We start from the raw sequence: 14,746 nt of genomic DNA on the forward strand, positions 1-14,746 counted from the left end.
TCTTTCTAATGAAAAACGAGGTGGGGGGGTAACATGCAGTGAGCTGTTTTGTTATGGTGAGAGGTAGTTTACCTCTCATTATAACAAGAATAGCTTGTTATAGTGGATACGTAAGTCATCTACACAGGAGATGGAGGAAGAGAAGAAATAATGGCAGGAAGTCATCTTTTATCTTTGTGTGATGTCATGGCAGCATCATCAATCAGGATGTGAAAGAAAGAGAGTAATGGAAGCATGAAGATACTGCACCCAATAGTTTTAGCAAGAAGCCAGAAGGCTTGACTACTATTTTAACAAGAGGTAAAAGATTTCTATAATTGGCCGTTTCCAAGTCAGATATAAATCTGATGCTTCTTTGTGAAAATCTTGTCATCTGCAGTATATACTGAGTGAACCTGAAGATTTGCCTTTACCCACTATGCTGCATTTTTTTTTTATTTGCGATGTCTTTGCATATTTGCTTGAAAATCAAGGCTTGGATAGTGGTCAGAAGTTTTTAGTGGAATGGAAAATGGAGGCCTTCGTTCCAATAATAATTATTTTGGTTATTTGGTAGAATGTATGGACCAGGAGAATCAAAACACTAAAAAGACCATGGAAAGGATGAGAAGAAATTATAAAGGTCTATATTTACAAAAAAATGATATATGCTGGAAGATGTTTATAAAAACGGTCTCTTCCAGTATATCCGGAAGAGAACTGGTTAAGAAAAAGTCATAACCTCCTCGACCATTTATCAGATCTTCTATGAGTAGGTAGACAATCTGCATTAGGACACTGCTAACAGTAAATACCTGTTGGCAAGTTTTATGTCCTGAAGTCTTATGCATCCCTATTTATTTAAATTCGGTTCATTTCTGAGTGCTGCTGTAGATTCTAAAAACAGTTATTCCTTTTGTAGTGGTACTCAGAAATCAACCGAATTTAAATAAATACAGATGCATAAAACTTCCCAAAATTTGGGAAACAAAAATTGTCAGAGGTCCCACTTTACATCCTAGGCCACCTACAAATGCCCATAGAGGGAGGGCTTTAGTCCTATTTATAGGCATATAGATAGGACTTTAGTCACCCACCTGTGTTTCATTTAGCATTGTGTTAAAGGAGTTATTTGTAATCCCTGATGATGTCTCAGTGACTGAAATGAAAAATTGGAATTAGAAGCATTAAAATTAGTTTATAATCCTTTCCCAGTGCTGTAAATATTCCGTTAAACCTACAACATCGTATCAAATGTTGGAGGTTTTCCGTCCTCCCAGCACTTGAGCCTTAAACACATGGATTGGAATAGCAGGCTGTGTGTAAATATCTTTATGTGGGAGTGCACATCGTTTATGTTAGTGTCACGGCTACAAATGTTAATCAAGTGGAAATATTTTTAATGCAATTTTTGCTAATTGATTTCATTTTTAATTAAATACAGCATGAGATCTTATGCTGTTGTCATTGAAGTAGCCCACTGGTCTTTTGTTTCTCAACCTTCTTCCATATTCTCAGTTGCATCAATCTACCATATAGCATAAACAGGAAAAGGTATATATATATATATTTTTTTTTTTTTATTTATTTATTTATTTATTTATTATTATTATTTGTGACACCTCGAGAGAGTCCAAACACTCATCAAGGGAGGGCACCTACTCTCTGTCTCCACCAATCATCAATCCACCAACTATACCAATGCTATCTACCATCACCACTAGTATTTTCACAGACAATCACAAACATCCATGCCCACAGCGGGATTCAAACCCACAACTTTTTGGCCGGAGAGCAGATATGCTAACTACTCAGCCAACTAGGCCGGCATATATATATATATATATTATTGTTCAAATTTATTTAAATTCTTTTTTACATATATATATATATACACACACATATATATATTAAAAAGCTTGAATGACTGATACCAAGAGATAAAGAGATGACATGGTATATTTGAAAAGATACTACTAGTTTACTAGTTTCGTTGAATTGATCAACATCTTCAGGTATCACAATCAAAGAAATATATAAAGAATTACAGAGACTTAAAATTGCATTAACAGAACAAGTACAAAAGGACAAATATCCTTTTTTTAAATAACGAAACTTGTGGTGAGATCATAATTAAAAGACACACACATATTAACCATAGTAGTTTAAACAATAATAGGAATAACATACAGTTAGGGCACATGATTACAATAGAATCTCATTAAACGTGCGTAACATGTTACAGAAGTAAAAAAAAAATGAATAATAATTATTTTACACAATTTTGTATGACAATTTCCCATACTTTAGGAATAGTAAGAACGTTGTTGCGGTTTAAATTTCGTCTGTATAGTAGGGCTTCAGAACTTTCTTTATATAAATGTTCATGTTTATATAAAGAGCTCTGTAAAAGTTTAGACTTTTCCCAATGGATCCTATGGTTTGGATTTTCAATTTCGTGTTGAGAGAGGCCAGAATTCTGCAGTTTAAAAAGACGAATGTGGTCTTGATGTTCCGAGATGCGTTTCTGAACAGACCTACCTGTCTGTCCAAAGTAAGACAATCTGCATGAGCATGGAATCTCATAAACTCTAGGCAACATCAAAGGTGAGAGTTTGTCCTTAGGAGAAGGTAACAAGTTGTAAATTTGGTTGATAGGTTTGTAAGTAGTGACAAAATTGTATTTCTTCATAATTTTAGAAAGACGTTCGGAGATGCCTTTGATGTAAGGTATGGGAATCCTATGGACTTCTTCTTGTGTGGTTTGATGTGTGGGAAAGTGACTGATGATTTTTTGAGTTGTTTTAAGATTATATCCATTTAGGATGGCTGTGTTTTTGATTACTTCTAATTCTTGGTTTAGAGATTTTTTTCAGAGTTTCAAAAGTGAATATTTTTTCCTCAAGGTGTTCTATCCATATCCACTCAGTCTCTTCAATCAAAAATTCTACAGAGTTTCACACAAAAATGAAAGACATTCAACTGTCAAAAACTGACTTGTTAATCAGCTTCGACATTGTCTCCCTCTTCACGAACATTCCCCATAAAGAAACAATAGAATTACTAACTCAAAAATTTCTGTCTGATATAGTTGAATTGTTCAAGTTTGTTATTGCATCAGGTTACTTCAGCTGGAAAGGTCAAATTTACAAGCAAGAAGAAGGAACAGCAATGGGATCTCCTTTATCACCAAACCTAGCAAACTTGTTTCTAGAACACTTTGAGGAAAAAATATTCACTTTTGAACTCAAACCAGGTTGCTGGATGACTTGAAGCCAGGCAGTCACAGGCAAAGGTGATATGTTGGCTTAATGTGGCACAAAGTGTTATCTTAGTGCGTTTCAATAGACAGGAACCATTACAAGAGCTGGCCAAGGTCACTGAGGATTACATCAACTAGAATAGACTGTCTGGCTCTAACAGCAAGTCGGAATTCTATGATATCCAGTCACCAACTGTCTCTTGAGGATGTTGCAGCCAAAAGGTCAAAATATTTCCAGACTGTCAAGAAGGCTTAATTCAAGTGGACTCTATGCAATGAAACCAGTGGTTTGTACCCATTACCCACAAACCACTGCAGAACTCATCAAAATTAATACATGAGCATGTGACTTGTAGTCCTGCTGGGGTACAGTTCTGTTCTCTAAATTTCATTTTAGTCTACAAATGGATTCCAGCTGCTGTTTGATTTGGAGAGAATGAGAAATGCAGTATGATCCCTCTACCACCAGAGAAAGAAACACTTACAGCAGAGGCAGTATTCTCACGTGGGTGGAATAATGATCAATTAATATATTTATATAATTGTCTTCCAATGAATATCTTTTGAGCTGAACAGATATGAGAGAGAGAATTAAAAGTCTGATTACTCCTCTTCATTCAATTCTGCACTTCAACCATCTCATTTGGTTGGCTTGTGATCATTACTCCTAAATATTTAAAGTGTTCCAGTTTTTCTATTTTTCCCACTTTTTGCACTTGTATCAGTTAAGTGATCCTGCCTAGTATTAATCATTATTTTGTTTTTTGTTAACTTTTTTTCCCTATCTCGTATGCTAATTTTTCTAATTCCACATGTTTCCTTTGTTTTCTGTTTGGTTTATGAGATGATGTTAATGTCATATGTTACTATCCACACTGATTTGTTTATTAGAGAGCCTTTGGTATTTACTAGCAACAATCAGATACTGTATTCCAAAGCCAAGTTAAAAAGTACTACAGCTAGACTATCTCCATGTTTTAATCCTTGATTTATTGGAAAGGAATCTGCAAACATCATTTTATATTTTAACCTCTGCTCCTGAGTTTTCCATTGTTAATCTTGTAAGTCTGAGCTTATCTGGTATTCCATAGTGTATAATTTCACATTTTTCTCTATTAATGCTGTCATATGCTTGTTTGAAATCCACAAAAATCTGATGAATATTTTATGTCAAATCGACAATTTTTTTCTAATAATTGTTCAGCTTTATGTATCTGATCAATTGATACATTTGCCTTTCCTGAAACCTGCTTGGTAGACTCCAATTATCTTCCCCATACGCGGATTTAATCTGCTCTTCAAAACAGAAGTAAATACTTTATGTTGTATATAACAGAGATATACTTCTATGATTTCTACAAACTGATTTCCATAAACAAATAAATAATATGCATAAAATAAAAACAGTAGTTATAAACAGTGATTTTCTACCTTTTTCACAATAAGTATTCAATATCCTAAAAAAATTAATAAAAATAAAATGCAAATAATCTTACCTTTGGTTGTTTGCGGCTGAGTTTGTTAAGGTAAGGCCATGCATATTATTATGCCAAACAAATGCATAATAACAGATGAAGTAAGGACAAATGCATAGGGAAGTGATTAAAAAACAAAGTGTTAGAATATACAAAGTAGTATTAGAGGTACACTTATGAAAAAAAAAATAATAAATAATAATAATAATAATAAATAAAACAGTTAAAGTATAGTTGTGTTCCTTTGATAATGTATAGCTTAATCATTGTGCATGTGTGCTTACTGTATACACAATGAACAAGTCTTCCATAATTAGAGGAACACTTATTAGTAAATCCAAATATCACCATGCTTCATTATTATGTAATAAAAAATATGCATACTGGAAATGCACTATAAAGAAATGATTTTTAAGAATAATACAAAATATTAGTTCAAACAATGTAAAATTATTAAATTTAATCACTTAAACATGCAATCATCACAAAGAAATATAATAAATTAATCTTTATTCCACTAGGGAATATATATCATATACATGAAATATTTTAAAAAGTTAGTTCTCTCTCAGGACATGAGAGCATATCCTAATTATTTTACAATGAAAGTAAACAATACAAATGCAGAATTGCTGCAATTGACTAATATCTTCCACTACTAGTAATATATTTTCTAGTAATACATAAAACATAAACATAAGTTCTATCAAAAAACACCTAATATCACTCAAAACAACAAATTTTGTAGGATCACTTTATCTTTTCAAAATATGGATAATATAGCTCCTGCTTAAATGAATTAGCTGCCTCACTATAGAAAAAGAATCAAAGCATTGCATGCCTTACTTGGACACATTGGTTACCATCTTTCATATGGTTCACTCAATCTTTATTTATAGAAAGAACAAGAAAGTGTGTTTGTGTTTCCTTTTTTTTTTTAGGATACTTTATTGATAGTGTAATCAGTTATATGAACTATGGCACTTTCTTCAAAAAGATCAATAAAGTATACTATATAAATATAAACCTTCACACCACTTCTAAACCACATGTCAAACTAGAAAATGATATCTATTCTACTGTAGGCAAACGCCATACTGAGTTTGCCAACAGTAGATAACCACCTACTGAGTGATATATATATAGTGCACCCTGTGCATATAAAATGGTCTATTATAGACAGACAGGAATGACTATTAAAATCTACCTTGATAAGATATGCATAATACTACTAATATCATTGTGACAGGTTAAGACTGAAAAATTATTTCATTCTTGTCTTTACGCAAGTAAGCAAACAGACAAACAAGTCAAGTTTGCACCTGCAATTGTTGCAAGTCTAGCTGACCCTGCACGTAGTGCAAGACCAAGGCAATTCATGGTAAAAGTAGAATAAGCTCTGATCACTAATCTTAATATTTACCCATAATGCAAAACACATCTCCTGGAGGAGATGTATGATGCTTTTATTAAAGGCAAGTGGCCACTACCCAGACCGGTTTCGACCTTTATTGAGGTCTCATCAGTGGGAGCCAGGCAAGAAATACCAAGATTTTAGTAATACAGAGCTTATAAGTATTTTACCAGAACAAGTTACCAAAAGGTGTTTAACCTTATTAAATAAAAATCTTAGGAGGAGATATAAATGTAGAAAGTATTTTACCTTGGGTATAATAAATGTTAAAGATACCAAGCTATTTTAAACCTGGTTTTACTCCATTTCCCAAGTAAGCAAACAGAACTTGTTCTGGTAAAATACTTATAAGCTCTGTATTACTAAAATCTTGGTATTTCTTGCCTGGCTCCCACTGATGAGACCTCAATAAAGATCGAAACCAGTCTGGGTAGTGGCCCCTTGCCTTTAATACAAAGCATCATACATCTCCTCCAGGAGATGTGCTTTGCATTATGGGTAAATATTAAGATTAGTGATCAGAGCTTATTCTACTTTTACCATGAGTTGCCTTGGTCTTGCACTACATGTAGGGTCAGCTAGACTTGCAACAATTGCAGGCGCAAACCTGACTTGTTAGTCTGTTTGCTTACTTGGGAAATGGAGTAAAACCAGGTTTAAAATAGCTTGGTATCTTTAACATTTATTACACCCAAGGTAAAATACTTTCTATACTTGTCTTTACGCAGTTTATTATAGAAATGTCAACATGGAGGAATAAAATATGTTTCACAAAAATGAAAATGCTCTCATAAAGTGATCCTGAAAAGGGGTATTATGTAATTGGGATCAGTATTTCAGTTTTTTAGAACCATGTCTTCTCCTACTTGCCATATAACAAATAAGCACCTAAGAATTTTCCTTGACCTACAGCATTAGTTCCCTCACATGTTCTAACTATTTCTTCTTCCTGACTATACTGGTCAGTTTCCCAGCTTGAAAACATTATACTTAAATTTCTTTCTCTGCAATTCTTATTTGTTTGATTTCCCTCTGATGAGGTATTTAATCCTAAATCCCTGTACATGACTGTGTACCTGGAGTTCTCATTCCAGGTACACAGTTATTCATGACTCAGCATGATACATTCCTGTACCTGTATCTAATTGTGTAAGTTAGATACAGGTACAGGAATGTATCAAGTTGAGTCATAAATCTATCATAATCGCTTGCCCTATTATTTCACTTTTTATTTCCTTTAAGCTACTTTCCCTAAAACTGAAGAGCAATATCAATATACTAAGCATAGCATTATTAGCATACCTATCACATCAAGGGATGTAAATGAGATAACAAGGATAGCATCTCAATTGCATACCTCTGAAGTTACAACCATATCTAAAACTCTTGTATCTTTCTATTCCTCCATTACATGCTGCTTAGATAACTGTTGTTCAAGAATTACAATTCAGTTTTCTTATTACCATATGTTGTTTACTTTGCATAATGTATATTACAACTGCTGAAATTTTTATTAATGATCACCTGCTTACTTGCTAAACAAATCTGCCTAACATTTTTTACCCATCACCCTCACCTCCAATTCCACACCTATAGCAACACCCACTGAATATCTTGTCCTGCCCAACCCTACATCACATACTATATGCTGTAAAAATCATTACAATTTGTTGATTTTCTTACTTAATGACAGACAAGTTGTCTATCATCAACATCACCATAAGTAACAATCCATTACCTTTTTTTTCTTTTTGTCCCATTTTCACAAAATATTATATCCTTCAGTTTCTATTCTCCTTAAATTAACGATGTTTTGGCAACCACATTTTACTAATATACCAAGCATCTTTGAGTATAAAGAATCCATCCTAGAGTCACAAATTCATCTCTCTTATGCTTGAGAATCCTAGCATTTGTATAGAGACAAAGAAGTTCATTATCCATAATATCATGGGTAAGTGCATAACTTACTTACTACCATATGTTACATACCTACTAATATATGATCCTTCAAACTGCAAACAGCCCAAAAACTAATGATGGAAGCAGAAGAACAAAAATGATTGTATATTAGCATGTTCTGTAAAACAGACAAATATATTGGACTGATATAAAATTGGAAAGAATTAGCTTTTTTACTAAGAAGAACTGAGTCAGAATACTGTATACTGTTTAAAAGATTAATCAAAATGCTCTGCCCAACTTGTCATAACTGTCAACTGTTTCTTTTAAATCTTTTAATGATATCATTACTCATTCTTGCTTTTCCTGAATAATTTATTAATAACTTTATAGACTTCTGTAATTATCTGATTATGCTCACTAGCTACTTGTCCTGCAATGATGTCAGCTAGGCATTTTTATTTATTTTCAATTACACTTTTACTAAGTGTGTTTAGTCTATTCACATTATCTGACTATTTCACCAACCTCTTCCTGTACTCTTTTCTTTTATCAATACCTACATAGTCCAACTGCTAAAATATTTCTGTTTTCACTTGCTCCTTAAAGAAACCAACTAGTTTTGTGTACAGCCTTCTTGCCATCAATTTTGCTACTTAGTAGACTAGATCTTATAAAGCCTACCACAGTTACTTTTAACACTGAGACATTAAACACTATTAACATGACTAGAATTTAGTGCATTTTTGAGTTTCAACAGCAATGTGTTCTTAACAAGTAGTGATCAGAACCTAATGCTCTACACCTCAGGACACCTAGTGCTTTGCACAGAACTTATTCATTTACTAGTTTTTATTGGCACTTGAGATATAGTAGATAGTTTTCTGGAAATCCACAGACACAAGAAATTTAATACCTCATTGATGCAGATATTTTGATCTGAAACTAACAGATCATCATCAAATTACCAAGCAATTCAAAAGGTGGAGCAATAATAATATATATGATATTTATATCACATATATATATATCAGTGATATATGATATCATGAGGTATACAATACACACATCATATATGGCATATCTCAATGTCTGTCATATGGTATTGCTCTAGCACAAGACCCATATCTACTGAAGTGAAAAACAATTCACTGTTGTTGCTCCAATCCACCTTTTGAAATGCTTGTTTATCGATCATGATGATGATCTGTTAGTTTCAGGTTGAAATATCTATATTAATGAAGTATCATTCAATTTCTTGTGCTCACATGCTTCCAGAAATCTTTATCCATTTACTACTTATTAGGGCATAATCAACATGTTATTGTGCAGCACAATCAGGTGAGACACAGGTATACATATAAATATCTTAATGTTTGAAATAGGTATTGGTTATTCTTGATCCATTTAGCTTACATAATGGGGGAAGTCTCTTCCACTAACATCGCAATTACTCGTGTCAAGTGTTCCAACCCAGTAACTAGAATCAGCATCAACCTTGGCATTAACTCATAAAATAGCTGTTATATCACCTTTTTTTTTTTTTTTTTAAGTTCTAAGTATGTCTTCTAGCTGGTCATAAAGTCCCCTCCTTCTTTTAATCTTCTCAGTTGGCAGTAATTTTCTATTATGCTCCTCAATAGTATAATAGCAAACAACATTCAAAGCTTTACATTCAGCGTCCCATCCTCATATCCAGAGTATATGAATTAAGTGCTACCTTTCCAAATATCATCTTTCTGGTCCATCTTAGTGAAGTGGGATGAACAAAAAAATTCTTCAGTGAAATTTTTCATCTCCTTGTGCTGAAGCCTTAAAGCCAATCATGAAATGCTGCATAAGAGTTTGGCATTGTTTCCGGAACCAGAGTTCAGGTGCCTGCCCTCTTATTCTATGCACAAGTTTACATAGATTAGGCACCCCAAGAAGACAAAAGAACATACTGGCAGCTTTTCTTTCAAAAAGGCCTATCAATGGCCTATATGGGGATTATGCATTTATGCCTTTATGCATTAATCCTCTTTGATCATCTTAATCCCTGGTGTAAAAATCTATCAATTTATCAATGTATTAAATAACCAAAATACTTATAAAATATGAAATTTTAAAAAAAAATCTTCTAATGGTTTTTTTTTTAACCTTAAAATGCATAGATAGAAGCCCTTTAGTCCTAACTAACTTTTTTTTTCTTTCTTAATTTCTTTTCGTTTTTCTTTTTTTTTTAATCAGTAGGTAGTCAGGCTCCATCCATAATTGTCACTAGTATTGAATTCAGATCTATAGATGATTTCCAGATGATTTCAAAGGAGAGAGAGAGAGAAAGAGACTGGCAGAAACTGCTACCACCTTATACTGCTAAACTAGGATTGCTCTATGAAACAGTGTTAGTTTTCCAGTGATTTTTTCTAAGATACAAGGTTAAAAGGCAATATCTAAATATGTCCCTAGATTTCAAAGAATCAATAAGATGGAAATTAAAAAATTGTGGAGCTGTATTGAAATTTAAGTTTGAGTATGAAAAGAAATTGGCTGGACACAATAAAGACAACCAAAAAGAATTTTATCATTATGGTACAAGTAAAAGAAAGAATGAATGTGGAAGAAGAACTTTACTGAATACAGGTGACAGATTCCCTTATGTCACAAGCAGATAAGAATGTTCAAATAATAAGTGCTCACTTTGCTAAGATCTATCAACCTGGTCTATGTAAAATAGTCCACAGTGCTACTACCACTACATTGTGCAGAAGAGATAGAGGTTCACTGAAAAGAAGGTGCTAGTGCTGTTGCATAACCTGGATAACAATTCAGCAATAGGGACAGAGAGGACATCAGCACATATGCTGAAACAATGTTCAGATGAACTGGCTAGGCCTGTGACATTTTTGTATAATCTGAGTCTCATCTCAAAAAAGATCCCACAGGAATATCTGATAATCCTGGTGCGAAGGCTGATGTTTCTAACTCTTGATCTATCAGGATCTGTGAAGTGATTATGAAGATTTTAAGTAAGTTAGTAAGAGCTCAAATACAGAAATGGGTTAATAAACAACCTATACTTTGCAAGGAACAACATGGGTTACTAAAGTGAGGTCTGAACAGTTCACACTGTGTTATTTTATAACACAGTTACTGATGAGTTAAATAAAGTGCATGGATACACTATGCTGCTATTGGACTTTTCTAAGGCATCTGATAGGATACCAAATGAAAGGCTGCTACATAAACTGAAGAATATGGAATTGGAATATAAAATATTGCTGATGGATAAGTATCAAAAGTGGTATATGGTGGATGTGAGTCTGCCATATTTAAGATGACCAGTAATGTACCCCAAGGTTCAGCCTTGGACCATTGTTTAATCTGTATATTCATAATATTGGGAAGAGCCTGACAGTAGATATTCAATTATTTGTTGATGATGCAAAGGTAGGCAGGGCAATCAGAGATGCTACTGATAAATAGAATTTACAGGGCGATTTGAATATGATAGAAGGATAGGAGAACAATAATGACTATCAGTTCAATGTTAGTAAGTAAAGTTATGCACTATGGCATCAGGAGATATCCAATGGTATATTCATCATCATCATCAAATTCCTGCCATGTACCTCAAGGGGTGTACATGATATGATAGTACTACATGAAAAATTTACATCATTACTAACTTCCTATCTACAATTTTCCTCGAAATCAGTCTGTTACTTGTCGAGACAACATTATCAGATTTTATATTTCTATCTTCTAAGCCACCTTTTACTGTATCAATCCACCTATATCTTGGTCTTCCTCTGGATTGTTTTCCCACCAACCTGACAAAGAAACACTTGTTTTGGTAATCTTTTCTCACCCATTCTGTTAAAGTGACCAGACCACCTGAGATTAGCTCTGCTAACGCATTCCTGGATGCTGACAAGGTCAAGTTCTTTCCTAATATCCCCATTTTTAATATGATATTGCCACTGATGCCATCTGTTCATGCCCCTAATCTTTCTCAGGACTCTCATATCTGCTGTCTTTAGTCTCTGTCTCTAGTCTTATCCAGGTATGATAGTGACGAGCTGAGCAGAAGAGTAGTAATACTGAATCACATAATAGCCAGAATGTGTGAGGAGAGAGGATTGGAATATGTGGATGCTTGAAGGGTGTTTGAGGACAGAAGAGACCTGTATGCTAGAGACTGCTTGCATTTGAATGAGGAAGGACGAAGGCATATGGAAAGATTGCTGTTTTCTGAACAAGTCAGTGTACCAATGCAGGGAAACGAGAATTCCCAGGATGGATGGTAGCAGGGATGGCCTCTTGTAGGAATGGGTGCTTGGGGGAAGAGGAGTCGAGAGGGGACAATGATAGGTATAGAAGCAGTGACATTTTTATGCTCTATACTAATGCCAGGAGTATCCGAAATAAAGGAGATGAATTGGTTGCACTGATAGCATCAACCTGATCAAAGCTTATTGGGATCTCTGAGACGTGGTTGACAGAGGATGATATAATAACCAGAATTAAAGTGTCAGAGTACAGCATTTTTCAATAGGATAGAAAAGGAAAACGTGGTGGTGGAGTACTGCTTATGATAAGTGATGACTTATGTCCTCTAAGAGTGGAGGCTTTGGAAGGCAGTGACACAAATGGTTTTGAAAGCATATGGCGTGAGACAGAAGTGGCCAAGACAGGATATTTGGTGGGATGTTGCTATAAACCAGGGAGCACAGACGGTGGGGACCAGGAGATGTTTAGGTAGTTGAGCTTGGAAAGTGCAAGAAGAATGATTGTTATGGAAGATTTTAATTACAGCAGTATAAGCTGGAAGAGGAAAAAGCAAGTAGTAAGAAGGGGATAGAATTTCTGGAATTCTTGAGGGACAAATGTCTTTGGCAGCATTTAATAGAGGGAACAAGAGGTTCAAGAGTTTTGGATTTGGTCATAGCATCAGAAGAGCTGATAATAAGTGAGATGACATTTCTCCCACCAGTTGGAGAGAGTGACCATGTGGTTTTTTTGACTTGGAAGATGAACAGACATGCAGGTGTATCAAAAAAAAAAAGGGAACATATGTGGAATTATAAGGCAGGTGATTATAATAGTGTTAGGTATCAACTAGGGGTTCCATGAAGGGCAGAACTGGAAGGCCAGGATCAGAACCAATGCTAGGGTCTTTGCCGCCCGCATGCAATTTATATCTAAGCCCCCTGTAACAATCCGGGCATATGAGGTTGGTTTACGATAATAAAAATTTAAATTATTTGAAATTTCTTAAATAAATTTTGACAGAACAGCCACACGATGGTTCGCTAAATGTAACGAACCGTGAGTGTTGACTAGGCAGGATAATCGTTAAAAACCCGAATATCTAAAAATTCTCAAAAGTTAAAGCAAATTTTGATAAAGCCACTTCACTTTAATCGTTGAATATAATGATACAGGGATTATAGCCTTCTCACCGACCGAATCGCTAACAAAATTAAAATGAATTTTAATTAAAGTTAAAATTTATTTGAACTAAAGTTTAAAATATTCTTGCATTTTACAGGTTACTAAATTCTTAGTAACTTGTAAAAAATTTTTAATAATTTTTATAAGTGTAACTATCTTTTAGGAAAATAAAAGAAACTCAAGATAGATGAGAAAATAAGAAAAGAATTCAGATATAATTAGAACATTTAATATAAGTATTCAAAAAATAACATCTTTACAGAATAACAGAAAATAAATTAAATTACATAAATATACTTGAAATTTTTTTATTAAAATTTAGGGTTTTTGATTTCATATTCAAAAAATTAGAAATAATGGTCTTAACGTCTAATTTCGCACATATATTATTTTCAATAGCTATTAACGGCAAACTAACAAGCCTTTTTTTTGTGACATACTTGTTCTAAAGTAGGTTTTAATCAATTTCAACTTGGAAAAGGAATGTTCACCACTCGCTAGACTAACAGGTAAAATTAATAGTATTCTTGAACCAATTGAAGAGTTAGGGAAAGATAAATTATTGGACACAATAAAATTAAGAATATCGAAAGGGTTTTGAATATTTAAATTATCCTTCCGAAAAATATCCCGGAAAGCACATAACTCATCATATAATTCTATTGCATTTACGTCTTTATTGTCGCCGTTTCTTCAAGAGAATCTCTAAATCATCACAATTTTTTCCGTAAATCTTCGTTATTAATTTATAGTAATCTATACAAAAAATTGAAATTATCACAATATGTTTTTAGTTGTTCAAAACGTTCTATTAACAAACACATTGCAACGTCTAGAAGTGTATAAAACACATTCACTCTAAATTTATCTTCTGGCGATTGTCATGATGCTCATAGTCAAATTGTCGTGTCTTCTTTCGTCGTCGAACTTCTGTACCAGTTTTAAATTCTTGTTCTTCATCCACCTCTTCACTCAGTTCTTTTGCCGTTTTTAGAACTTCTTTAAAATTTGTATATGATCGACACTCTTGTAAGAATATTTTTAAGTTTTCAATAGATTCAAAAACAAGTGTAATGTTCATATTTTTGTCTTGAAGCATTTCACTCACACGGTTTATTCTGTTAAGTAAATCATGCCAAGTTATAAGAGAGCAAATAAATTTGTAGTCCTTTATTTTAGCACATAATGATTGTGCATCATAATCACAAACATTATGTGCTAAAATAAAGGACTACAAATTTATTTGCTCTCTTATAACTTGGCATGATTTACTTAACA

The 14,746-nt window shown here is 33.6% G+C and overlaps 1 protein-coding gene across 6 annotated transcripts in view; it reads right to left on the reverse strand.

Moving 5' to 3' along the window:
- Positions 1-14,746, reverse strand: part of Khc-73 (Kinesin heavy chain 73) — an 842,240-nt gene that overhangs the window by 656,284 nt on the left and 171,210 nt on the right. For all 6 annotated transcript variants that reach the window (XM_090407555.1, XM_090407554.1, XM_090407553.1 and 3 more), the window contains exon 3: positions 4,738-4,753. In XM_090407555.1, the coding sequence (XP_090263681.1) occupies positions 4,738-4,753 (16 nt within the window). The remainder of the gene's footprint in view (positions 1-4,737; positions 4,754-14,746) is intronic.

The sequence above is a fragment of the Typopeltis vanoorti genome, chromosome 17 (genome assembly GCF_054136105.1).
Source record: "Typopeltis vanoorti isolate ZY-2024b chromosome 17, IOZ_Tvanoo_1.0, whole genome shotgun sequence".
NCBI classification, from domain to species: domain Eukaryota; kingdom Metazoa; phylum Arthropoda; class Arachnida; order Uropygi; family Thelyphonidae; genus Typopeltis; species Typopeltis vanoorti.